The 27,500-nt window shown below is 39.4% G+C and overlaps 3 protein-coding genes across 6 annotated transcripts in view; 2 read left to right on the top strand and 1 right to left on the bottom strand.

The window, feature by feature from the left end:
• The window catches only part of LOC140936353 (probable E3 ubiquitin-protein ligase makorin-1), a 23,776-nt gene extending 21,962 nt beyond the window's left edge, over positions 1–1,814 (top strand). The window contains exon 18 of the mRNA XM_073385818.1: positions 162–1,814. Within this exon, the coding sequence (XP_073241919.1) occupies positions 162–255 (94 nt within the window). The 3' untranslated portion in view covers positions 256–1,814. The remainder of the gene's footprint in view (positions 1–161) is intronic.
• A 671-nt stretch (positions 1,815–2,485) lies between these two features.
• LOC140936496 (protein O-mannosyl-transferase 1-like) overlaps positions 2,486–27,500 on the bottom strand; it is a 35,312-nt gene continuing 10,297 nt past the window's right edge. For both annotated transcript variants that reach the window (XM_073385973.1, XM_073385974.1), the window contains 15 exons: positions 27,111–27,219; positions 26,618–26,683; positions 25,924–26,017; positions 24,870–25,025; positions 24,692–24,728; positions 23,827–24,010; positions 23,173–23,265; positions 22,836–22,932; positions 21,902–21,991; positions 9,854–9,974; positions 9,064–9,161; positions 7,744–7,860; positions 5,923–6,049; positions 5,294–5,471; positions 2,486–3,703 (listed from right to left, as the gene is read on the bottom strand). In XM_073385973.1, the coding sequence (XP_073242074.1) occupies positions 3,526–3,703; positions 5,294–5,471; positions 5,923–6,049; positions 7,744–7,860; positions 9,064–9,161; positions 9,854–9,974; positions 21,902–21,991; positions 22,836–22,932; positions 23,173–23,265; positions 23,827–24,010; positions 24,692–24,728; positions 24,870–25,025; positions 25,924–26,017; positions 26,618–26,683; positions 27,111–27,219 (1,745 nt within the window). In that variant the 3' untranslated portion in view covers positions 2,486–3,525. The remainder of the gene's footprint in view (positions 3,704–5,293; positions 5,472–5,922; positions 6,050–7,743; positions 7,861–9,063; positions 9,162–9,853; positions 9,975–21,901; positions 21,992–22,835; positions 22,933–23,172; positions 23,266–23,826; positions 24,011–24,691; positions 24,729–24,869; positions 25,026–25,923; positions 26,018–26,617; positions 26,684–27,110; positions 27,220–27,500) is intronic.
• On the top strand, positions 13,519–20,868 carry LOC140936498 (uncharacterized). 3 transcript variants are annotated; one of them, XM_073385976.1, is made up of 3 exons: positions 13,519–13,772; positions 19,061–19,121; positions 20,259–20,868. In XM_073385976.1, the coding sequence occupies exons 1-3, from the start codon at positions 13,608–13,610 to the stop codon at positions 20,714–20,716; spliced, it is 684 nt and encodes a 227-aa protein (XP_073242077.1). In that variant the 5' UTR covers positions 13,519–13,607; the 3' UTR covers positions 20,717–20,868. The 3 variants fall into 3 exon arrangements, with proteins under 3 accessions (XP_073242077.1, XP_073242076.1, XP_073242078.1); XM_073385975.1 differs by lacking the exons at positions 19,061–19,121; positions 20,259–20,868 and adding an exon at positions 14,706–15,271 and having other exon boundaries at positions 13,519–13,839; XM_073385977.1 differs by lacking the exon at positions 13,519–13,772 and having other exon boundaries at positions 19,087–19,223; positions 20,259–20,860.

A 27,500-nucleotide genomic window follows, 5' to 3' on the forward strand; every position in this document is an offset into this window, starting at 1 on the left:
CTTGTTCACTCATAATGCTTGAGTTATTACTGAGATTACTTGCGTGGCAAGTTTAAGAATAGGATGAAGTGCTTTCAAAGCCAGTTTATTTTCTCGCCGATACTCTTTTTAGATGCGTTGCTTTAGTATTATTTTATAACCCCTTCGTCTTATGTCGTCAGATTGTGGGATTTTCTGGAAGCTCTCGAAGAAGAAAGAACAGGAGGAGAATTCAGTATAATTGTTTGGACAGACTCGGATTCCGACTCTGATTAAGGAAAGAGCGAAGGACATGGGTGTCAAAGATGGCCTATGATTGCTACTTCGCATCGGTCATGCAAGCAGAATTTCTTGAACAAGGGACTTCATTCCACCTCGTCTCCCACCGCGAAAGTATTTATGGATGCCGCCGACCGACATCCTCCCTGGTGATTACCCCGAGACTAACCTTCATCGCATCCGGGTGTGGGGTGCGGGGAGAGGGCTTGGGGTTTAGAAATTTTTCTAGTCGTTTCAATTTACAAAACCAGACTAACTTGTTGGTGCCTTGCAGAACGGGCGCTATTTGGTCGCTCGAGAAGCGGGGCATTAGGTTTGGGTAGACGAATTATTTTCCCCTTATTTCATCTCGTTGGAATAAGCCCAGTTATGTAGATTACCTTGAAAAGTGCCCGAAACATCTTGGAAGACGTTGTAGTTTGAAGTTTTCTTTTAAAGAGGCTGTGTCATTGGAGTCCAGTTCATTTTTTTGCAATTATTACCTTTATTTATCCGCTGTGGAAGTTAACGTTAGTGATTCAGTCACTTTTAAATGGCAAAATCACAGCTTCCAGTTCCTGATAAAAAAAATGTGTCCCTGGTGTTACATTTGTATTTATATAAGAAAACAGAGATAAATTTCGAAAAACCGTTCGGCTGGACAGTTTTCAAAGACCCCAATTACAGTCCATTCAGTCTTCTTCAATTTTACCAATCCTTGCCCCCTTTCCATTTTCTGTGTGTTCTGCTCAATTACTGCGTTTGGTTAAATATTTTGACACAGCTCCTTTAAATGACTTCCCAGTTGGTAAAATTTGTAATTTTAAAGTCCATAGCTAGGCTGTATTGGAGACAGCCAGGAATCTTGATTCTGTTAAGCATACAAATGCATAGAAAATCCTGAAAATTTTTGATGGGCTATCCTATAGTCCTTTATAAATAGCGGTGCTCGAATGGGAAGAGATTTAAAGAGCGCTAAAAAATTGTTCTTGTCATTCAAATTAGGTGTCCTAGCTTTGTGAAATGGATTGTGTAATTTATTTTGTGCATTGCGCTAGACTGCGAGCAAGCTCTTCAAGGAGGACCATCGTAAAGGCCCGGGGTGGGGGTTGTGCCGCTGGGACCCTGGAACCCTTAACCTATACCAGAGCTAGTTAAGCTAAATTTTGCTACCCTATACTAGAGTAAACTCCCCAAATCCCCTCTATCCTAGCGTAGCTGTTTCCCTAGATAAAATCTTCAACCAACTGATCAGTTTCCTGAAAAATGATACCCTATTCTAGACCCAAACACTCTGATTTATATACCCTATCCTAGAGTAAACTGCTTGAAAACCATACCCTTCACAGCGGCACATACCTATATAGCCCATATATGGCAGACGCAGTACCCCCCCCCCCCCCCCCGCAGGCTTAAAGGTCACGCGTACGTGATTGTCGCAAAACGAAAACCCCCTTTCCCTCTGCCATTCGAGACGGAGAGCTTGCTCGCTGGCTTTGGACTGTGGTGCTTTAATCTCAAAAGATGTACAGTACGGAATATTTCTCGAAATTTATTAAAAGAAAGGTGTGAGCATACCATGTGTCACTTATTCATTGACTTAATGTATAATCTATTTCATTCTGTTTCCGTTTGCTTGTAATCTATACAGATAAACGGTCAACGGTTGAACACTTTGTTTTTATGGGTGTGTTTTGAATTCAAAGAGCGAAGTTGAGTCGACCAAAATCTACCTTTAACCTTCCACTGTTTTCGGCATAAAACTATTGCCCTTAAGTTTCATACAAGTTTGTTAGCCCTTCTTCCAGTGCCGATACTAATTTAAAAACATTAAGAGCAGAAATGGGCCTAAGGGGGAACCCTAGGGTACAGCATACAAGTATGAGAACGTACGCGAGTTTCAAGTTCATCATACGAGATCTATATACAAGAAAACGCTTGAACCCACCCCCCAGGATAGGAACACCACGGATTCCATATCTGGATAATTTTTGTAGGAGTATCTGATGATTGACAGAATGAAAGGCTTTTGTTGATAGGAAGATACTGCAGATAATTTCAGTGATTGTCGGCAAGTTCGAGTATGGCTTGTTCACTCAATTTTTTTAGTAAAACAAATTGGTCCTTGAAGGTGGTATCCTCTGTTCAAGATGTGGTTCAGCTGATTATAAGCAAATGGGAAAGAATCACAGAAATGCAAATGCAGAAAGCCGCCATTCTCTAAGAACAGACCAGGTTAAAAGCAGGAACAAGACCAACAGGGAGCCCAAAGAGTCCTTTCCATTTATTAAATACATATACATAAAATTAATGTTTAAAAAATAACGCTAAAATACACATCGTTGTTGGGCAGATTTTCTTAATTATGTATTCTTCACAAACAAAAGGGTACCTATATCATAATCTGACTAATGGGATCTTTAAAGAATATTTCATCCTGATGTTTCTTATTGGAATATCATAATCTGACTAATGTGATCTTTAAAGAATATTTCATCCTGATGTTTCTTATTGGAATGCCTTTAAAAAGTCTTTCCCTCTTTTCGCGCTCGGCAGCGGTATGTCAACATTCGTTCAAAAGGTTGACAGAGATATCCAGTGGATAAAACACTATCTATTTTCCTAACTCCTAGTCACCATATACTATCCAACATTTGATTTACCGGGGCCTGGACATAGGTAAGAAGCTACCAAGAGGACCACCACACTAGAACTACCCACAAACAGTACACCAAGATAAAAGCTCGATAGAGAGCGGGCTTAAGCTAGACACAAACATTTCAAAAGAAAAGGTTGGACAATTGGTAACAAAACTAACCCCTTCTAAGTAAGTACGCAATCCCTACTGTCTGACTGGCGGTGTTGTTGCTATTCCATAGAAGCGACAACGCTCGGCTTTTCATGATGTGGGATAGTGTTACTCCCACAAAGATGAAGATTGACTAATCCTAGGCTTCATTCGTCTCTTTGACCCTTTCAGAACCGTAAGTGTACTGAAGCTGTACGCAAAATTTTGCAAAACTTGGACAAAAAAACCCATACCAGAATTATAAAGATACTATGGAAGAGAGTTCATTAGATGTTTCACAAAGAAATCACCTCAGATCCGGATATTAGAACAACATTAAAGAAATGGTCTGAATCTGGGAAAGAGAGAATGTTCTCAAAACACAGGACAGTATTTCCCATGTTTCTCAATGGGGGCAGGTCCTCCATGTTCTTCATCTTAAGATTCTTTGATGTGTTTCCACGCGAAAAAGACTGGTACGAGTGGAATTGTGAGCTGTGTCACGTGTTCGGATGAGAGAGCATGTCCCACGTTTTAATCCACTTCCGTTGGTTGATTTCCGCCGAAGGAAGAGCCACGTGGCCGTACGTAAAAGGGCTGAATAGGTGAAATCCCCACAGTACAATAATAACCAACAAAATACATCCTGCGTACATCATCCATTGAAGTGCTTTAAATCTGAGAGAAAATTAACAATCATTGGATGAGCTTGAGTACGATAACGAGAATTATTATGGCTGAGTTTAACGCTATCTGCTCAGTCCACAGGCTGAGGCGGACAACACATACTAAGGCCTCGATAATCCTCGCTATAGTGCTAAAACCGTAAGCGTTTGCAAAAACAAGGGCGCGTCAAACACACTACATCATCGTAACTTTAAGTAACTTTAATCGCAAGCTTGAGCTACAACCAGTTGCAAAAATGTTGAGACACTCTCACGAAAAAACAACCTGTCTTGCTTCAAATCGCTGCTAGTCACAGGTCTCTGAGATAAAATACTGACCTCCCTCCTCCCCCCATTCAAAGTTGTTCATCCAAGTTTTGAGCATGGTCTTGTGTTGCTAGCAACTTTGAAAAGGGGTGGAGGGGGGGTCACAAGCACAAGATCATGGACAGGCCATTTAAGCCAAAATACGGTACTGTGTCTCAAGTACTTTTGCAACTGGTTGTAGCTTGCAACCGAAAGGTACAGAAACTCTTTTTGCATAATTTTACAAGAGCCCACCCTGAAGTATACGTTTTCAAAGATCAAATTCAACTTTTGAGACCCGTTTTGATGTACCTTTGTACAAATGTTCTTGAAAACCTTCAGAAAAAGAAACGTACTTTTCGCGCGAGTAAAGCTATTGACTGCCAAATGACGTCACTTCCATCACTATTGTCTGTAAGTATGACTTGAAGAAAACAGCCCCAGCATTAATGAGTTGAAGGTGAGTAGCCAATTAAGACCGGAGTAGTGTCACTGAAGCATAGTATAGCTAGTTAGCAGCTGCTTAACTACCCTGAATACCGTAAATCCTCTATTAAGCACCCTCTCTCTTTCAAGGAAAGAATGTTGTTACCCCCCCCCCCCCCCCCCCGATCTTTTAAGCCCCCTGCCCTCCACCTTCACTAATAAATGATAGACTGTATAAATCAATCACGACTTTAAAACGTTGTGTGGACTGATCCGCGATGGTGTTTTTATCAGCTGGAAGTTCAGATTTGTAGATTGACCAAGAAGGCCTGGGCAAATGCCGTACACAGACTAGGCAAGAACGGCATGAGAGTAGTTCACGGCTGTGGTTAGCAGAAGGTGTAGCCTATTTCCTTTTCGTAAATGATCGTTGCCATCTTTAACGATCGATGCCACCATTTGAAACCAGGTCTTTGGTCATGATACACGTAATACATTCCCTGGATGAAGTTACAATGAGGCAACAAAAAAATACGTCTTTGAATAGTTTTGGAAAGAAGGATGTTAAAGCCCAAGTTGAATTCACGTTAAAAGTTACAGAAAGGGCAAGGATCACCTGTTACTGATGTATCAGTTAAGGAAGACAGCTTGCTAGTTTATGTACTTAGATTTTTCGGAATTTTGCACGGTCGGTGTGGTAGTGTAGTGGTAAGGGAGAGAGATTAGGATAAGAAAGGTCCAGATTTCCACCCTGGGTTGCGGTCTTCTTACTCTCAATAACAGGTGGAAAATTTTCTAAGTGTCTTACAAATGGCAGCGACCGTTGACGAAAGGGAATTTTGCGACCGTTTGGGAAACCAGCGAAACTTACTTGAAGATTTCACGATGAACATGCTGTAACACCACTGGTAAGAGAATGACTTTAAATATCAAAGCGGGAAGATAATGATGTATGAAAAGCGTTCTGTCCACAGGGAAAAACGTAACGAAGTGAAGAAAATATCCTAAAACCACTGCTTCGCCGACGAACACAAACTGCCGCCATGAACCTGGCAAAACGAAGAGAAAGAAGATTCAGGGTTCATACAAAAAATCCAACCATTTTTAAGGACTTTTCAAGGACCCCATTCGATTTTCAAGGACCACATACCAGGAATGTAATTTCACAGATTATACAAAAATGCAGTCCATTCCATTCTATCGGAAAGGATTAAACTGTTTGCTCCACCAACTTCTCTACATTTCTGTTCAATTGTCTTCATTTTTGTAGTTAATTATTGCATAAAATAAAAAAGACGCTTTATGTAAATCACCTTTAGCTTCCCTGAGCTATGATTTATATTCTGTCGTGTACAACCAAAAAGCATTTAAAAAAGACTTTCTAGGCCACTACATTCAAAGTTGAAGAACATTCAAGGACTTTTCAAGGATTTCCCCAAAATTCAAGGACTTTTCAAGACTGTGCGGACCCTGAGACAAAAGACCTCTCTATAAACATACCTTCCGATATATCATGCACTTTCCTTCTTCTCCGTAATAAATAGAAAGCTAAAAGGCCAAAGTAGATAGGAATAGACAGCGTGGTTGCCCACCAAACAAATGGATTACCAATACAGAATATTTGAGCCTAAAAACAGACAAATAAAAATTACAATGAGAAAGGCACTTTCATATTCACTGTCCCATAATGAAGCTTCATGTTGTCTTCTCATAAACATAATAAAGCATCTAAATCACTGTCAGTTAAAAGACACTGGCCTGTCTCTAAGTTTTTAATCCTTTTCACAGTGTTTGGATATCAGATGAAACACTTCTTCTCGTATTTGATAATCACTCCTCGGTGTGAACATAAATTCCTTCTCTTGTCTGATATATTACTTCTCATTGTTTGGATATCAGATGAAACACTCCTTCTCATGTTTGATATATTTTTCCCAGTGTTTAAATATCTAATGAAACACTCTTTCTCGTGTTTGACATATTACTTTTCGATGTTTGGATATCAGATGATACACTCCTTCTCGTGATTCATGTATTTTTCTCAGTGTTTAGACATCTAATGAAACACTCTTTCTCGTGTTTGATATATTACTTTTCGATGTTTGGATATCGGATGATACAATCCTTCTCGTGATTGATATATTTGTCTCGGTGTTTAGACATCTAATGAACACCACTCTTTCTCGTGTTTGATTAATTACTTCTCAGTGTTTGGATACCAACTAAAACACTCCTCGTGTTTGATACATTACTTCTGAGTGCTTGGATATCAGATAAAACACTCCTCGCGTTTGATATATTACTTCTTGACGTTTGGATATCAGATGAAACACTCCTCGCGTTTGATATATTACTTCTCGCTGTTTGGATATCTAATGAAACATTTCTCATGTTTGATACATTATTTCTCAGTGCTTGGATATCAGATAAAACACTCTTCGTGTTTCAGTGATATATCACATCTCGTTGTTTGGATATCACATTAAACACTTAACTCGTGTTTGATTAATTACTTCTCAGTGTTTGGGATATCAGATTGACACTCCTCGTGCTTGATGTATTACTTCTCGATGTCTGAATATCAGATGAAAGATTCCTTCTCGTGTTTGACATATTTATCTCGGTGTTTGGATATCCAATGAAACACTTCTTCTCGTGTTTGATATACTAGGGAGCTTAAACAACAACAACGGCAACGGCAACGAAAAAGTGAAGTCGCGTTAAACGTTATTGCACTTATTCGATCTCGTCCAGCTCATCAAATGTGGGACATTTGGTCTGGAGTTGAATTCTAAAATACCATATCGAAGTGCACGACAAGAAAAACAAAGTCGTCTTGTGCTCACGTCCTCCACAAGTCCACAAAACGTGAAATAAGGCACTTTCACGTCGAAGTCGTGCAGTGACGGCAAAGACATGTACAAAAAAGCGTGATGCACGTGCATCATGTTGTATTGCCAATCTAAACCTATTGCTTTTTTGACGTTTTCGTTGACGTTGCCGTCTTCGTTGCTTAAGCTCCCTATTAAGTCGTAGATGGGAGGATATGACTAAGGCTAGCGTATCTCCATGCTTCTAGCCTTAACCTTTCACTGCCATATTTAGCCAAAAGCAAATTTCGACCAAATTTCCACATTTGATTTTGTGAAATTGTGGAAAATAAATAGCACCATGTGTAACTACAGGCAGAGAGGTTTCATTTGAATGGTCACATCATGGGATTTCGTCCGCAGACTCAAAAGTTAGAGTCACCTTACCAAACTCTATCAAGTACTCCGGCAGTGAAAGGGTTAAAAGAAAATCGCTTACACTAAACCTTACATTGTTGTCTTTAGCAATCCAATAAGCAACTCCTCTTCTCATCAGAGGCCACCAAGAAGGACGAGAACCAAACGTATGCTCGTTAGAAAGTTCCTTTTTAGGCTCTATCATTTTCAGCTAAAAAGGTATTTAGAAAATGGCGGCAATAATTAATCAGTAATCTAACATGACAATACAAACGGTAGCCTGCGTAAACCGGCGGGATTCTTGAGCCCGCGGAATTTTTTTGCGAGTCGCCGTCCGAAGTGAGCGGCGAAGCTGCGAGGGATTTTCGCGACTTCAAATTGACTTGTATACCACCCTTCTCGCGGCTCCGCCGACAAAACAATACAGCACTCCCACGCTTATCCCGCCAGCTACGCAGGCTATACAAACGGCAACAAAGCAGTGGAGCTTGAAGTAATTGATAAACTCTATCTCTGTTTAGAAGCTGTTATGATTAAGATGTTATTAAAGAAATTGAAACAGTTCTGCAGCCAGGCCATTATATTGTAAAAAGTGTTATACGTGGTGTAAGATGCACTTCGTCTCTTCCCTCTTTTTCCAGTTCCTTATTACGTATATATGTACTTTCTGTAACTTATAACAGTGTGATTGAATAAAATACAAGACAAAAAAAAAAGAAAAGAAAAAGAAAAAGAGAAAAAGAGAAAAAAACGCAAGCAATTCTCACTTAGGGACTAATGATGACCAGTGTCTTGGAAAAGACAGATTGCAATGGCGGGTTTAGGGAGGGGCGCGGACGCCCGCACCCCGTTATTTTTTAGAGTACGGGTCTGAAATGTGTAACCGGATCGATAGTTGTGTCAATAAGACAGAACTACCAAGGATTCTTTATGTTGGTGTACTAACCAGGAAAAAACAATATGAAAAAAACACGTCCCGCAGCATTTTTTACGTGGACAATGTGATTTGTTCCCTGTTTCATGTCTCTGGCAAACGTGTACTGTATGCTGCACGTGCTTTGGTCGCTTTTACATGTTGCCAGGTGCTACATGTTCCCAGTGACATGTCCCCTTGTGTTTCCTTACCTTTGCAGCGAAATCAATAAGAGACAAACACCTTTTACAAGGTCTCACTGACTACAATAAAATCTTCTGAGGTGTCAACTGTCGACGAGTGGAATAAATGGTCAAATTAATATTTAAAACATAACTAACACTATTTTTGTTTGTACGTGTGCCCTGTAATACCAATTTAAGAGGACAAATAGTTGTAAGAAAATAAAGAGGAACACTTTTCAAGGTAGTGAAGGAATTGCCCTTCCTGTGGCACGGAAGACCCTTGCTGATGTGTAATTTCTGTACTGTACACACGTACCTGCATTTCCCAAAATTTTGATAAAAATGGCATCGGTTTGAAGGCCCTTTCTAACTGCTGGGTTTCCTTTTCAACATCTTTTGGACCTTCCCCCTCAGCTGACAAAGAGATTTGCTCATTAGGAAAGAAATTCATTAAAAGTTCAATTGATTTCTAGCAATGCTGTAGCATGGAAAGCGTTTCGAGTCTCAAACGATCAAATTTTTGCAAATATGAACGCCCACCTATGTTGCAAACTATCGGTTTGTGACAAATCGTAATGAAACGCCCACAGCTGTATTATTTTCTGCATGTCTACTGGTAATTTGCCTTATTTATCTTGTTTTATTTGTTTTGAGTTTGCAACCTTTCCCCTTTTTGGGGGGGAAGGGGTGGGGCTTTCTCCATATAACCGCAGGCAAGCTAAAAGTTTGCTCGATTCTCTGAAGATCCGAGGTCCCTCCCTCGCTCGAACTCTCTAGAAAACGACCTCGCATTGTCTGCGAGTCAGATAGTAACAGCCTGTTATTCTCTCTCTCTTTCATCGAAAAATAGAGATATTTGAGATGAGCTACAACCCTGGTCAAACTCTTGCGACACTAACGCAATAGCTCGTCAAAATGACGCATTTTCCCTAATCCCTCTCCCCGGTATTGACTGAGGAGAGGGGGACAGCAGTGACAGGCTCTTACAACAACATTCTCGAGCCTTTATAAGAAGTAGACGACGTGTCCCAAGATGTTTTCGCCAGGGTTGTAGCTATAGCCTTTCACACAGAAATTTACAAAAGTATCAGGGACAAGCAACTTACGGTATGTTATATTTTGTTGATGCTCCTCAACATTCCAGATAGTGTTTGTTTGTTTGACAGACTTGTCGGTGCATACTTCAAGCTGACGGAACCCCCAGTCTGGTAATTCCATTCCTGAGATCTACAAAACGAGAGGAGACCTGTTAACGCCAATTTGCACGGTAAAACGTTGTGGCATACGGTGTGTTTACTACAAACCTGGGACACGCGTTGTAACGTGTAAATCAAGTCTAAAACTGCCTAGTGACTGTCGCCTTTTTCGACGTTAGGGTGTGTTACCCGAATGCAGAGTATTATAAAGGCCTCACCACAAAATAAATCTAACGCCAGCATTAGCCTGAAATTCATCCGATTGCTTCGAGTCGTTTTCTCCTCTCAACAACGTCTGAATCGACCGGCCGTTAATGCCGTCCAGTGACGTCACTCACTACCCGAAAACCGAGTAGTGATTTTGATTGGTTGATTGTCTAAACATTCGCATAATTATGTATAATTATGAAAAATTTTAGCGGGATTGTCCCATCCCTGGCATTCTTTTGTGTAGTTCAAACATTTCGATAAGCTTAATCTTTATCTTAAACAGCAAAATTGCCCTTGTCTTCGAAACGGAAATGCTAAATTGAACTGCGAATGAAGAATCATTGCGGAGAGTCGGTAGGTTTTTCATTTGGAGCCGCTTTGTGGTTTCGGCTGCCGGTGATTTTGTTTACGCGAAGTTTTCTGAGATTAATGTTATAATTCGACCTGCTTGCTATTTTACCGTCAAGTGTAATGATTCTGTTAGCTTTTCTTTCTTGTCTCCTTGTTTTTTTTTCTTCGTTAAGGACCAAATAGCTTCTTTTCAATTAAAGCAAATCATTGTGTTTTTGAACTAAGTGTTCCGTGTGTGTGTTTATTTCATTGCGTGACCGCGACCGAGTTTGATTATAGAATTCAGTACAACCGGTTCAGAGTTGTACTGCGTGCAGTTGATAGTTTGAACGTTGAACATGAATTACGATCGAAAAAAATAAAGCAATTCTGTATCATGCTGACATTTCCAAACGATATTTCTCGCTTTGCCACTTGAAAATCGTGTTTTACTTTTTGCATGAATTAAAGCAAAGGTCAAATAGTAGTGACGTCACTGGACGGCATTAACAGCCGGTCGATTCAGACGTTACTGCGGGAGTAATAACGACTCGAAGTAATCGGATGAAATTCTGGCTAACGCCAGCATGAGAGTGAAAAGAAGAGAATGTATGCCATTGGGGTGCTAGAAGTCGAACAAGGCTCCTTTACTCCAATGGTATTTACTACCACCGAACGAATGGCAGGTGAATGCAAGAGGTATCACAGTAGACTGGCTGAACTTTTATCAAACAAGAAAGGAGAGGATTATAGTACTACAATTTCATGGATTCGCGTCAGTCTCATTCGCCCTCCTGAGGTCTGCGCTATTTTTAACTTGTGTTAGAGAGGCTCACGTTGTACGCGAAGAGCTGAACATTACAGATAACGACTTTGAAAATCGATAAGGAACCAGCGAGATTTTAGGATTAGAACTTTTAATATTTTTCACATTTAGGACAAGTAGGGGCTTTGAAATCGATCAGGGGAACTAGCGAGATTTTAGTATTAATACTTTTAATATTTATCACATTTAGGCTTTGTATTTTTTTAAATTCTTTTCCTACTATGATAATATTCTCATATGTTAAGGTGACTCGACCCAGTTTTTTTGGGGAGGTACCATCCTACTTTGAAGCTCTCTGGTATCCCCACCTTTACTTTTATCGTAAGTCTAACACATAGATTGGATAACATATAGATCAATCTACAATGCCACGCCCCTTTGAGATCTGAGTCGAAAATCTGCTGTTGCCGGCATTTTTTCGTGAAAATCTCTCGGCTACATATAGTGCGCATTAATGCTTTGCGCTGGACAGAGTTTCAAAAAAATCGCAAAGACCCAATTCGAGAAATTCAGCGGTTTCAAAATTGGGGTCATAATTTATGCGAAAATGATAAGCAAACTTTACACGATTATATCTAATAAACTATGAGACTGATCCCTTTATTTTGGGGATCGTTATAACAGATGGGTCCTTGCAAGTCAGCAAAAGGCTTTAGGGCCTTGTAAATGCGCGCGATTTCGAGCAAAGCAAACATATACAAATTATAGTTTTCGCTATTTGTTGACGTTTGTCAGCGTTTAAGAGTCAATCTCAAGAAAAAAGCATTTTCTTAAAAGTTCGTAGTTTTTTTTCCTTCAAATTTTTTCAGGGCCACAATTGATTAACTAACTACCCAGACTCTGAATTTCATGGTCATTGAAAAACTGTGACATTACCTTCTATAAGCCCAAACTTGAGTAAACATTGAAGATTTTTAGCGTTTTGGCTGAGTTTGTGCTTTGGGAGTTGTCTATTGTTTCTAGTCTGTCATTATACAGCATTCTTGTTCAGCACGCGTGCAATGACCACGCTTGGCTGACTTCCGAATGCTCACCGAGATACCGTATGATAATTTAGTATAAGAAAATAGAAGGGATTCCCGTCACGAGTTGGTTTAATTATTGGCTTGCATTAAACCTATGAAAAAATGATATTTTTTTAATAGTAAGTAGATTTAGTGTGTAGCATGTTATATGTTATATTTTAGATTGATCTATATGTTATCCATTCTATGTGTTAGACTTACGATAAAAGTAAAGGTGGGGATACCAAAGAGCTTCAAAGTAGGATGGTACCCCCCCCAAAAAAACTGGGTCGAGTCACCTTAATTAAGAAACGTTCGGAGCCTTTTAAGAATACATTTATATAAAAAGACTCAGCTTTTGTTAATGTAACTCCTTTTGTAGATTTCAGTTTACATTTTTGGTCTTAATACCTTCCATTTGCTAGTTTTTTATCCATTTTATATAGCTTTCCTCTCATCGACTTGTAACATTAGATATGTGTTTTTATCTAGTAATCAATAAAGAACTTATTTAATTCAGATTAAAAGTTAAAAAAGTTATTATTATCATTATTATTCTAACTATTATTACAGTTTATGAACTATATCAACGGTACAAGGGAACTGATTATTATGTTAACTAAACTAATTGCTTTTAGCGGATTTAGTGCATTGATTGGTTGTATAGAGCGGTTTTCACTTGACTGTCGTAAAACCAAAACCAAAGTAAATACACTAGCCAACCAAAGGACGTAGTAAAACCAAAACCAAAACCAAAACCAATCCCAATTCGACAGTCAAGTGAAAACCGCTCTAAGTAATAAACATCATAACAATGTGAAAGGCAACCCTAGGGCAATATTTTCTTCTATTGTTTTGTCGTTGTCGAGGACCTACTACTGACGCTTTTTTTAATAACTCAGCTAAACGGAAAGTTAGCCAAGGTTGTATGGTAACCACTTGATATTCCCGCCAACTAACCGAACGTTGCCCGAAAAGGAGCGTCAGGTTGCTTAGCATATTAAAAAATGGCCACTTAATTTCCGCCTATTTTCTGACATCCGGAAATTCAACGCTCTAGTTGCACAGTTCATTAATACTTCAGTCGATTAGGTAAATAAAATTAAACAGCATTATATTAATCCTCCGTCATTAGGCTGCTAAAAATAATTCTCTTTTCTTGTTGTTTCACGTACAGAATGGGAAACTGCTTGCTTTAGGGAACACCTCTGTGAAATCGCATTGGTATTCTTTGGATCGTTCGGTCACAAGTTGCTAACTGAGTCGAGATCCATTTTGTCCTTTAAATATCAATATGAAGACAGGCTTGTTGTTTCTCGTCAGCGTTTGCATGTATGCGGTCGCCGCAAACACTTTACGAACGAACAAAACCCATCGTGAAGTTGTAGTGAATCAACTTTGTCAGCATTCGGGTGCTAACACCCTCAAGGAAATCACTACGCAACTCAAAAAAGAATTTGAAACATTGAAGAAGGAACTTAACAAACTGATAAATCAGATAAAGATGAACAAGACGGAAAACAGAGGTATAGTTTTTGGTATTCAGACTTGGTGGACGAAAGCCAATGAATACGAACTAATTGATAATAGAACTGATAAAAGTTTATAATTCAATGCTAAGTGAGATCCTTAAGCTACCCAAAAGGAATTGTAGACAAGCCGTGGATCGCTCGTTTTCTTACGCGAGGCAATGAATACGAACAAATTGATAATACGACTACTAAAGTCTTGCTAAGTGCATGGATCTTAAAAAAGCTTCCCAATCGCTTCCTCTCTTATGTGTTTGTATCGCTCTAAAAATGATAAGGTATTCCCTGAGTGGGGACACGTCATCGCAATGATCAAGTTTAGAAAGTTACACCGTCAATTTCAAACTTTAAATTTCCTCAGCTTAATCAAGGAACGTTTATCATTCCCTCCACAGATAGCTAAAGAACAGCTAAAGAACTGTTAAAGAAGCCGACGATACTGACGGACAATGAACAGAAGAAAAATCTTAGCTTCCTCATAATTGTCCCGGAATTTTTGACTAAAAAAAGTAATCCGGGGAGTGGAGCGACTTTTAAAATAAACTGAAAAAATCTCCCTGAAGAATTCCTTTATTTCAAGCAAATGTGTTCAATCTAGTTGTATCAGGAACTGGATACCTATAGCAGTCGCTTTGTAAAAAAGACAGGTTTTTATTAATATATTTTGCATATTAGTATGGCTATTCATCTACAGCAAATGGACCACGTCGGCCACGTGTCAAATACAAGCTAAAAGAAAAGAAAATTAGCATACTAAGTTTATTGCTTAATTGATCTAAATCGGCTCGAGATGATTCTGTAAAATAATCTTCGCTTTACTTCAACGACTTTACTCAAAACATTTAATTTTCGCTTCTTTATAGACGGGTGGATAAAGCTGAATACAAACTTGGTGTGTTTTGGAGCCAAAGACAACCGGTTTGGCAAGTTCCTTGTTCCGTCCAGCGGCAAACTGGCATCAGTCAAACTGGTCCACGTGTATGGTTATGTGACGTGTGATACTAGCAAAGCTTACCATTGGTCTTATTGGGGATGCAACCAACACTCTAGAGTGAAAAACCATGTAGACGCTGTAATAACAACATCAAGCGGTAGCATTCTTTTGCCTTCGAGCCAGTTCATAACTGATGCACTGAAGTGGTCTTTGATTCCTGGTTACAACTCACTTTCTCCAGAGCTGGTTCTGTCTGCTTTCTCCAATCCTCCATCCGTGACTCGAGGACAGGAGCTTCGTTTGTGGTACGGCGAAGATTTGGTGAATAGCCATGAAAGCGACAATGGAGGAACATCGTGCTGTGATGTTTATGCTCGCCTGATATAAACGACGGGCATTTTAGCGATTTTTCTTACCAATGCAGAATAGCGTGATTGTAATGATGCTTATTAAATAAACTTAAGCTCATCGAGGGACTTTTAAAATAAATTTAATGGATTAAGGTTCTGTTATTCCTCGCTTATGAATGCGAACACGAACTTAAAGCGAAGTCAGTAAAATAAATTTGAAACCTTACTTTTCATCTTCGACGCTTTTGTTTTTGGATATATCCCTGCATTCAGGTCAACGTCCCAATCAACACAGTGGGTGGGGATGGGGATGGGAGAGAAAGGAGAGAAGCCGGAAAAGTGAAAGGAGCGCCTCTCTCCCCAGTCGCCCTACCATTTCCCTTTCGTCCCTATCCTTTAACCCTTTCGACGCCTGCTACGCAAGCTACATTATTGCTGCGAACATAGCCAGGAGCTGTCCTATTTAAGCTCAGATACCGCTTTCATTTTCATCGAGTGTTAGCGGAACATTTGCCCCACTTTTATGCCGTTCAAAAATTCAGCTGATCTTTGTAACGCTTGGTCAATTACGTACTTTACTAGTAGTAATCTCAGATTAGGAAGTGCGTTCGAGCTTTTTTAGGTTTACTGTCAAATGTGACATTAAGGCCATTTTTACGAGGAAAAATAAGACGCGAACTGTGCCATTTACACGAGCATGTCTTACCTAAGACGAAAACAGCTCGTATAAATGGTTTGCGTCTTATTTCTATTCTTGACTCGTTTTCATGTGAATATTGCCCGTAGCAAAGGGAATCCAACATGGCGCGCAGAAAATTAACGCATGCGTACTATCCGTTCGCGTCTTAAGTAAGACGCGAAAGTCATTTATAGAGTCTTTTCACATGACGTCACGGCGGCCATTTTGGTGTCCCAAAACAATGAAACGGCGGCCATGTTGGTGTCCCAAACCAATCCTCTGGGAGTTGAACTCTTTTCTTATGCAAACGCTTTCTTTTGTTCCAAAACATTTGTATAGATGCTGGGCACGTGAGCGAAAACACTCTATAGGAAGTTTTTCTCGTCTTAGCTAAGACGCGTCTTATCTAAGAACAAGTGTAAGGGCTGTTGTAAAATAAGACGCGTCTAAGCTAAGTCGCGTCTTATTTTAGACGAAATGTGCCGTTTATACGAAAAGTTCGCGTCTTACGTAAGAAACGTCTTATTTTTGCTCGTATAAATGGCCCTATTATTTCCTAAAAAATTGATGCTGCAAAACGCTTCCTATACGTTAAAAAAAAACGAAACAAAACAAAACGACTACGAAAAAAAGAAAAAAGTCTCACCCGTCGGGAGTCGAACCCGAGACCTTCCACGTGTAAGGGCAACGTGTTATCCATTGCCCTACGCAACCATTGCTAGTATCATTTTTCAAATTAATAACAAGCTTGGTAGCCGCGCTATAATCGCGCCTTAAAGAAGAGACTGCGTTCTCCTTCGTCGAACGCAATAACATGTAATAAAGTCTAAGCCAATAACAATAATCCTCCTTTTGAAGGGTGGGGGAGGGGGGGGGCTGGGTGATTAAGAAAAAGTATTAAGAAAAAGCACCTGAAATGAATACTCTCCAATCAAGCTAAAAGTCTTTTGTTTACAGCACGATACTCTTTGGTAGCAGACAACTTACTATTTCTAGAGTCAAAATGGAGCTTTAGCATCGACGACGGCGACGGCAACGAAAACGTCACTTTCAAAATGAATTTGCGCTTCGGCAAAGTCATGAAGTGACGCAAAGAAATGTTCAAAAAGGCGTGATGAACGTGCGAAGTTGTCGTTTTGCTTAACAAACCTATTGCTTTTTGACGATCTCGTTGCCGTCGCCGTTGTCGTTGCTAAAGCTCCCTAGTTAAATGGGAAAGACCTAAAAGAAAAATCTGACCGACTTTTGTATTCGCCATAAGTTTATAACGTTTTCTTCTATCGGGCCCAGAATGGAACAGTTCTGTCTAAACAAGTAATGGCTCTTGGTGTGGATTGTTTGAAAAGCACACTCTTAAAACTACTCTTCACCGTTTTTTCTTCGTCAGCCAAACAAACGGAATTTCAGTATATTTTAACATTGGAAAAACTCCATTCGCTGCCTTTAGGTGAACTTGCTAACATTTCGCCAAGACAAACTCAAGCTACAAGTCTTGGATTCCCCACCCCTACCCCTGCAGAGTCTACTTAATACCTTCCTGCCGGTCCGTACGTACGCGTGGACGAACGCTGACGTCATAACCACATTTTCTCGCATGGATAGGTTTCCCATTTTTTCTTAGCTACGTAGCCTGTGCACAGATGCCCCCCTCCCCTCAGAAAAAATCGGGGAGAGAAACTCGTCCCTCGCTCCATTGTTTTTTCTTTTGGAGGGGAGGGTGCGTCTGTACACAAGCTATTAGCTATAGGACTCCGCTGTGCGCGCTTCGCGCGAGCGGAGGCTCCGCTATTAATCTCATGGAATAGCCGTTAATGTAGATGGAAAGTTCTATGAAGTTCTGTGAAGGAGTGGATATCTCTCTAGATCTGACTTATTCAGCTTAGAAACAAATATACTTTTGAAGATGACGTGAACTGGGGAAATACATAACTAAATGAACATTTGATCGTCCCAGTAGTGGAGCAATCCAAGCAATTGCAAATTAACCCGAAAAAAAATATATCACAGGGCTTCAACGGCATTCGAACCCATGGCCTCTGCGTTAGCGCTGCTGTGCTCTACCAGAAATCTATCAAATCAAATATTTGATATTAACAATCGCCGATAATCAACATTGCCAGTGACAGATTACTTGTTCAAAATGTTGATAGACAGCTATATGAACAATTTAATCGACAGCCATAATGACAGGAATTTAATATGTTTGTCTTTGATATCTGCTGTAAACTTATGGTAGACCTTATTCACGATACCCTCATCTTTGCACGCGCATCTTTGTTTATTATAGACAGCAGAAAATGACAAACTTTTCATCTTGAAGACGATAATGAGTAAATTATGGCAGTGATCATTGTTACTCTTTTGGCGCATGCGCAGCAGCGACCGTGAATGTTTTCATAGAATAAGGCGGTGAACAATGTATGACGTCACTGTCCTTCAGGTATCACCCTCAAAAGAATCACACACGAGGACACTGAACTAGCTTGAAAAAAATCATTGGACGGAGGCCGATGATCTCTTTCGTCTTATTCGCTTGCGGCATGGCAAAAAAACAAGAGAGAATTGAGCCCCAGTGCATTGACTGAATGCATTAGTAATAAACATCATAACAATCTGAAAGTCAACTCTAGGGCAATATTTTCTTCTATTGTTTTGTCGTTGTCGAGGTCATACTACAGACGCTTTTTTTAATAACTCAGCTAAACGGAAAGTTAGCCAAGGTTGTATGGTAACCCCTTGAGTTTCCCGCCAACTGACCGAATGTTGCCCGAAAAGAAGCGTCAGGTTGTTTAGCATATTAAAAAATGGCCACTTAACTTCCGCCTAATTTCTGACATCCGGAAATTCAACGCTCTAGTTGCACAGTTCATTAATACTTCAGTCGATTAGGTAAATAAAATTAAACAGCATTATATTAATCCTCCGTCATTGGGCTGCTAAAAATACTTCTCTTTTCTTGTTATTTCACGTACAGAATGGGGAACTGCTTGCCTTAGGGAACACCTCTGTGAAATCGCATTGCTATTCTTTGGATCGTTCGGTCACAAGTCGCTAACTAAGTCGAGATACATTTTTTCCGTAAATATCAATATGAAGACAGGCTTGGTGTTTCTTGTCAGCGTTTGTATGTATGCCGTCGCTGCAAACACTTTACGAACGAACAAAACCCATCGTGAAGTTGTAGTGAATCAACTTTGTCAGCATTCGGGTGCTAATACCCTCAGGGAAATCACTTCCCAACTCAAAAAAGATTTCGAAACATTGAAGAAGGAACTTACCCAGCAACTGATAAAGATGAACAAGAAGGACAACGGAGGTATATCGAAATGGAACAAATCGCAACTCAAAAAAGAATTTGAAACATTGAAGAAGGAACTTACTCAGCAACTGATAAAGATGAACAAGAAGGACAACGGAGGTATATCGAAACGGAACAAATTGCTCCTGCCTTAAATTAATCCTTTTCTCCTTCCTTTTTTTCAGTTTCTTTTTTTTCGGTCTTCAGACTTGGCGGACGCGAGGCAATAAATACGAACACATTGATAATAAGACTGATAGAATATATAATTCAGTGCTAAGTGACATCTTAAGCTACCCAGTTAGGAATTGTAGACAAAAGCCGTGGATCGCTCTTTTTTCTTACGCGAGGCAATGAATACGAACAAATTGATAATACGACTACCAAAGTCTTGCTAAGTGCATGGATCTTAAATAAGCTTCCCAATCGCTTCCTCTCTTATGTGTTTGTATCGCTCTTAAAATGATAAGGTATTCCCTGAGTCGGGACACGTCATCGGAATGATCAAGTTTAGAAAGTTACACCGCCAATTTCAAAGTTTAAATTTCTTCAGCTCTATCAAGGAACGTTTATAATTCCCTCCACAAATATCACAGCTAAAGAACTGTTCAAGAAGTCGACGATACTCACGGACAAATGAACAGAAGACAAATCGTTGCTTCCTCATAATTGTCCCGGATGTTTTGGCTAAAAAACATAATCCAAGGAGGGGGAGCGAATATTAAGATAAACTAAAAAAATCTCTAGGTTTAAAAAACTCAACCATTTAAGAATTCCTTCATTTCAAGCAAATGTGTCCAATCTAGTTGTATCAAAAACTGGATACCTATAGCAGTCGCTTCGTAAAACAGGTTTTTATTAATATATTTTGCACATTTATTATGGCTATTCTTTAACAGCAAACGGACCTCCACGGCGGCCACGTGTCATATACGAGCTAAAAGAAAAGTAAATTATCATACTAAGTTTATTGTTTAATTGATCTAAATCTGCTCGAGATGATTCAGTAAAATAATGTTCGCTTCAAATGTTTATTCTTTCTTGGCAGTTAGTGCCAAATATTTGTTTTCACAGTCAGCAATTAGCATATAACCACTGTTTAAATAAATGTAGTTTAGACTTTACTCAAAACATTTAATTTTTGCTTCTTTACAGACGGGTGGATAAAGCTGAATACAAATTTGGTGTGTTTTGGAGCCAGAGACAACCGGTTTGGCAAGTTCTTTGTTCCGTCCAGCGGCAAACTGGCATCAGTCAAACTGGTCCACGTGTATGGTTATGTCGCTTGCGCTGGTGGAGCCACCTACCAGTCTTATTGGGGATGCGGCAAACACTCAAGCTTGAAAAACCATGTAGACGCTGTAATAACAACCTCGGGCGGTAGCGTTCTTTTGCCTTCGAGCCAGTTTATAACTGACAAGACACACAAGTGGTCTTTGATTCCTGGTTACAACTCACTTTCTCAAGAGCTCGTGCTGTCTGCTTTCTCCAATCCTCCATCCGTGACTCGAGGGCAGGAGCTTCGTTTGTGGTACGGCGAAGATTTGGCGAATAGCAGTGAAAGCGACAATGGAGGAACATCGTGCTGTGATGTTTATGCTCGCTTGATATAAACGAAGGGCATTATATCGATTTTTCTTGCGAATACAGTGTAGTGTGATTGTAACGACGCTTATTAAATAATTTGAAGCTAATCGAGGGACTTTTAAAATAAATTTAATGGATTACGGCTATTTTATTCTTCGTTTATAAATGCGAAACGCGAGCTCAAAGTGAAGTCAATAAAATACATTTGAAACCTTATTTTTCATCTTCCATGCCAGGTTAAAGTCCCAGTCAACACAGCGTGTGGGGATGGGCAGTATTAACCCTTTAAACCCTAAGATCAACATTTGAATTCTCAATTGTTGCCCCAATTCACTTGCTACAGAAGTAGTGGGGAGAAGTTGATAAAATATCAAGCAAATTCATCTTGTGTGATCATGTTCGTAATTCTCATGACCACTCGGTTTTACAAAGCATGGATATTACAAGGAGAAATTTGATGCTGATAACTCTTAGGGCTTATAAAGGTTTATCGTCTGAAAACCTTGCCCTATTTCACACCAAAATTTGTTGTTTTTTTTTTTACCACCATTCAGACCTCAAAAGAAAAATAATGAAAGAAATTCAGTACCCAGTTAAAGTCCCTGGCGTCTCAGTCGAGAACACCTTGGCCATAGCGGGTGTTTAAATTCAAAGTAAACTGGCTGTCTGAAAATGAGTGATTGCTATCGACGCGAGTCAAGGAAGGAGTGGGAAGATTTAATGTTTCCTTTCTTTTGTCTTAATTTCACTCTCAAGGCAATGTTAAAGAATCACTTTTGCAAATTCACTGCATTTACGCACTACCGATAGCCTCACATTACCTGCTGCGAACGTAGCCATGAGTTGTCCTATTTACTCTCAAATACCGCTTTCATTTTCATTGAGTAGTGTTAATGGAACATTTGCCCCGCATTTGGTTGCCTCTAGGTGAACTGGCTAACGTTTCGCCGATACAACCGCAAGCTACATGTCTTGGATTCCCCAACCCCACCCATCATAGTCCACTTAGTACCTCCCTGCCAGTCTGTACGTACGGGCGGGCGTACGCTGACGTCATAACCAAATTTTCTCGCATGGATAGGTTTCCCATTTTGCTTCGCTGCGGGGCTTCGCTGCTCGCGCCCGCTATAAATCGGCCTTTCGTGATAACAATAGCGATAATGACAGCCAGCTGGACGATTTCCCTCATATCAAATACTGAGAAAACCCACCTTTACAGCTTGAGAAGTGTTAACATGAATGAGTCGGACTTGAGAGTGAATAGTCTTCCAAACATTACTACTGTCTGGGTTAATTATCTCCTGACGTTTAAAAACACAAGACAAATATTAAAACCGCGTTCTTTAAAGATTTGAATGTTGGAGCCAAAAGAACAGCATCAACACCAATCAACAAAAGTACTAAAAAATATATATGTTGTAGTTAATTTTTTATCTGAGGTAATTTTTGTTTTCCTTTTGTTTTTGGGTATGGTAATGTATGCTAATGAAGTTTAAACAAAGGAAAAAATAAAAGTTACCTGAAATGAAAAATTAACTACAACATACACAAATAACATGCTGGCCCGGGTTGCTCGAAGCATGGTTAGTGCTAACCAGCGTTAAATACCATGGAAACCTATACATTTTGATACCTCTTAACCAACGGTTAGCGCTAACCAGGCTTCGAGCAACCGGCCCCTGGTATGTGTATGTTACAGGGGAAATTTGTTCTCTGGTTAATTTTGATTGAACCTAGGTTGGTTCTCATTTTTTTTTTGTCTCCCGGCCCCAGGATACAAAGCAAATAGAGGATCAATCTAGTGAATTTAAGGTGACTCCAATGTCATTCGCCCCCCTGGCTGAGGTGCGAATTCCTCGCAGAAATGTCGCCCGTGCTAATTTTGCAGTCATAAACAAAGGTGCTCGACAATTCTACCTGCAGTCTGATACAAGGTAGCTTACAGAACCAATACCTTTTTTTGAATTGGAAGCAACGTAAAGCAGTTAAACGCATACCTCAATGTGAGTTTACTAATGACGAAGCCACCTTAAACAATAAACTTGAGCTAATGGTAGCTTTAAAAAAGTGATTTCTTAGTTTTTCGTGGACATGTTTTTTGAAAAACATACACTACATCATTATCTACGGTGCAGATACACATACCAGTTTCCACAGGTTCTGAGCAGGCATTGAGATGTTGTAGTCAATGTAGCAGGAAACTTCCTGATTGGACGGGTTCAAAGGAGCAGCAACATCATGACTAAATAATAAAATAAAAGTGTCAAATGTTGGCTCTCTTTCCTCGGCTTAAGTAAAACCTATTGGAATCAAATAGTTTCAAAGTAGCCAGTTTCTTAGCGGGTTGACAACACTCAAAGAGCTCATCACAGGCATGAATGATTGAACAGAACCTTCGAGTGTTTCAAGACAAACAATGACGTTCTTCATAGTTAATATCACAAAAGTTAAATCAGTTGCTGTTGCTAGGATCTCTTCTTACCTGTTCAAAGCTCTACCAGTCACCCCATGAACAATCTGAATTATATCGCCATTGTGGACTGGTTTTGGTGGATACTCTATAGCAAGGGATTCTCTGAAAAATGAATGGCCAAGTCATCAGCCCAAAAGGAAGGATATACATTTGGAAAGTCCACCAAAATAATAGTGTATTGGCAACAAAACTGCCAGACAATGGGATCTCACTAAAATGTCAAATCAGCTATTAAGCTGTAACTATATTACACAAGTTTTCTAAAATTATACATCCATTAACACAAAAAACATCCTAGTGTACAGTGAAATCCTAACAAAGAGTAGTTCTTGAGGGGCAATCCACAAGTTAAATCTTAATGCACATTCACGTGGCAAAAGGACTGAGAAAACAACCAAGCTGACAACTCTGATAGTGCTCTTTAATCCTTTCACGGCCAAATGTGGCCAAAGGCAAATTTCGACCAAATTTCCACATTTCATTTTCTAAAATTTTGACAAAAAAATAGCATCAAGTGAAAGTACAGACAGAGAGCTTTCATTTGAATGGTCACATCAGAGGATTTTGTCTGCAGATTCAAAAGTTAGAGTCGCCTTACAAAACTCAATCAAGTACTCTGGCAGTGAAGGGGTTAAGAGGGAACGACCAATCATAGAGCCTTACGTTTTTGGGTTTTTGATAATCCACCAGTTATTGACATCCTTAAAGCCATAACATGTGACTTGCTGCTGGGCAGAGCTACCACGACCATCAGGATACTTGACGGGATAGGTGTGCTCATGAGAGTGAAGCCAGCATTGCTTACCAAAGGTGTTCCGTAGTGTGACTTGAGAACCATATGCTACCTCTGAAGTGGTGAAAGAGTACTGTAGTCAGACCTCAGGACTATGTAGCTGTCATGACTAATAGTTGTAATAACTGCATTGATCTCAAAATGCTTCGCTTCATAATTTTTATTATGAAGTGCACTGAGCTGATCGAGCTGGTCTACAAGCAATCTGATGAAATACATCACAAACAAAATGTTCCAGTTGAAACCCCCCATCTGGCAGGTGAGAAACCCTGCAGTCAGCTATTTACACGTATGGCCAAAAGGTTGCAGGCAGGACTATTGAGGAACAAATCCAACCAGTAGTCAGAGCAGACTGCACTGGAAAGAAAGGCTGCAAACTTTGGAAATTGACCAGGACTGAGTCCTGATCTTGCAACAGACCCTCCCATGGTTTTTATCAAGTTGTCATAACAACTACTTTGGCAGTATCCATCAACACTGCACAAAACAACGCCTTAAAATTAGTAAACTTGCCAAGTTTGAAAAAGATAAATTTGAAGTGAGCCAAGAAACACTTTCAAATTTAAGAGATGTTTGTCTGGTGGGGTCAAGTTTGTACCCCCCCAACAGCACCACCATGTGCTCTACGCTATAAGGCTGAACTTCAGGGTGTTTGTAATGTAAAAATGCAGTTATGCAAAATTGTTAATACAAAAGGCATAGTTTAAGGTCAACAACACTATTTGGAAGACTTACCCTCTGCTTGACCATGTGTGACCTTTGCCAATCCTCCCTGGGTGTAGCAAAATTTAATCGTAAATACAGAGCTGGTTTATTAATATTGAACACTGATACAAAATTGACATCACTATAAATTTTCCCTTGCATTAGTAGAGAAACATGTAAACATGTATATAGCAAAATATAAAGCTACCTGAAGACTGGCTTGGAAAGCACTGGACATCATATCATCATGGGCTCCACTCTTTGATAATACAGCAAACATAATGTAAAATTGAAGAAGGTAGAGGATCCCAGGGAAAATAACAAGGCAGGCAGTTCTGCTTATAACATGTTTTGTAAGCTCTCTCTATGATGGAAAATAAAACAAGAAATTTTGTGGAGCTATAGATACAAAGCAAGAAGAACCAGCTAAGAAAAACTATCTACACAGTCCAAGCCTTAGCCATGATCTCCCTTTTGCTGAGCTGAAACGCCTTGCTTGCTTTCTAGAGTAACCTATAAAATTAATGCATCATTTTTTGAAACATTTTTTTGCCTATTTTTTAAACCAGTTTCTGGCTTATTACAAGGTACAAGGAAAGTATCACAACAGGACTATGACTTTGTAATAGTAAAACAAGTGTAAGTTTGAACTATCTCAAAAAAAAAACCAAAACTTGATTACTGCAATAATATATATTCCTAGGCCTTGTTTGGTTCATTACCTACAAAGCTCTTTTTGGAACAACTAAATTAACTTTAGCAACATTGACTGTTATCCCTAGTATAAACCACTGATAAATTAATGCACAGAAGAATGCAAAAAATGATAATTGTCTTGAAAACTCCCCTTGAGACAATGCGTCCATTTGTTGAAGAGTACTATGGATAATGCTTTTTCTTGTGCAAAAGGTTTGAACCCAGGAGTCATTTCATAAGTAGGTTAAGTATGATCTTCTGGGTGAACGTAGTCCTGAATGTTGATGGCATTAAACTCTGGTTATTGACCTGATTGGTCAATTAAGTCGCTATGTTATTGGTCGTCTGTCAGTTAAGCCGTGATGTCATTGGCTATGTAGACTGATAATGTCATTGGTGCCTTTCGATCCATCTATTGTCACAGTTAAAGTCATTTACTGTTAGTCATATTGTCATTTGTCCAGTTGTTCTCTCGTAGTTACTTTTGCTTGATTCCGTCACGAAGTCGTTTGTATGGTGCCGGTAACTGTTGACTATGATTCAGTGGTATTTGTACTTGTACTTACACCAGGAAGTGAGTGGTCCCCAATAAGTTTCCACAAGTCTCGGCCAGTTAAAAATCCAACAGTTAGAAAAGTAAATATCCCTGTGTATTTAGTGCTGAAAACAGAGAGTTGACACCTGTAAAAATTATAGACTAGCTAGACTGATATGACTGGTGTGTGTATATTTTTTTCAGGGGGAGAAGGGGTGACAGTCTAATGTTGAACATCCAAACCTAAATCAACCAGACTTTTTGATTAGCCAGAATTTTTCCTCTCCTCCCAGTTCTTTGTTCATTAATAAACCATCACGTTTTTTTTTTTGGAAGCTCTCATAAATGCCATTCAAATGGATTTTATTTTCTCTTCAAAAATCAAAGTAACACATACTCATGTAAATGGCCTAAGGCTGTTTCTTTGTGTTGACTAGACTGAAATTTTCCTTCATCAAATTATTTAGCTCAGAGCTAGGTTGGTAGAGCCCTGCAATGCTAATGCAGAGGCCATGGGCTCAAATCCCATTGAAGGCCTGAAATGTTTTCCAGTTAAACGGCAACATTACTGAAATTGCGATTGCAACTGTGACGGTCATACCTTCATTCAAAATGTAAGTTTGCTAACAATTTAAAGGGTTCACAACTGGGGCCAGTCTTGAAGCCACTGTGGCACATTTATGCAGGATTTTACATTATATACCTTGGTAGACAATCAAGCTCACCTGTAGGCACCCATTACAGCAATGCCTGTTAGAACCAGCCATATCCACCATTTATATGTAAAGGGTCTACAGGAAGAGTAATTTAAAAAGAATTACACCATCAAGTAGTATTTCATTTAGCCTGCCTAGGAAGCATTTCCATGCAAGTTCGTTACGACAGTTGGAACAATAGCAAAAACTGATCAAGTTATTGCATAAAAGTTGTAGTGGGAGCAAAGAGGAAATGAACTGAATTAGATTTAGCAAACCTGCCCTGCTAAATCACTGATTGAAGAACACGTTGAAGCTTCTAAGGGTAACACTCCTCTGTTTTCCTTAAAAATTCTCAGTAAACTGACATTATCTTGAGGTGCTGTTTGTTAGTCGAAACACAGTCTTAAAACAATTTTTTTCCCACGAACAGTTGCAGACCAAAATAGCCAATTACCAGGTACTGAACAGCAGTAAATCGTAACATTCAGAAGTTTAAAATGTGTACAATTCACATTCTCACCTACTGAATTCTTTGTGGAACTTAAGGTAGCAGAGGAATGATGCAGTACAAAAAAACACTAGAAGACCATCCAACATAATAAGTCTGCTATGCACCACGAGCATGTTATCTGCAGAGAAATTTAATAATAGTGTAGCGTTACAAGAATAAAAAGGCTGTCAAAAAAGACATGCATGCAAGTTAGTGGACAGTTACCAAATGTGCCTAAACTTTCTGTGTGAGTGACCAAATACTTAAAAATAGTTGCCAAATTGGTGATTGAATTCTTCACCACATCTTACGTAAAGACACTGTGAAGTTTTGAAATTGTGCAAAGCATGGCAGTTTGTTTTGGAACTTTTTGGAATTGCCTACCACTTAAAGATAATCTATTATAAAGGAGCCATGTGG

The sequence above is a fragment of the Porites lutea genome, chromosome 5 (genome assembly GCF_958299795.1).
Source record: "Porites lutea chromosome 5, jaPorLute2.1, whole genome shotgun sequence".
NCBI lineage: Eukaryota > Metazoa > Cnidaria > Anthozoa > Scleractinia > Poritidae > Porites > Porites lutea.

Coding starts and splice junctions, on each gene's coding strand:
- LOC140936498 (XM_073385975.1), top strand. CDS start 13,608: ATGAAGACAGGCTTGTTGTTTCTCGTCAGCGTTTGCATGTATGCGGTC. Junction 13,840..14,705: donor GAACAAGACGGAAAACAGAG/GTATAGTTTTTG, acceptor GCTTCTTTATAG/ACGGGTGGATAAAGCTGAAT.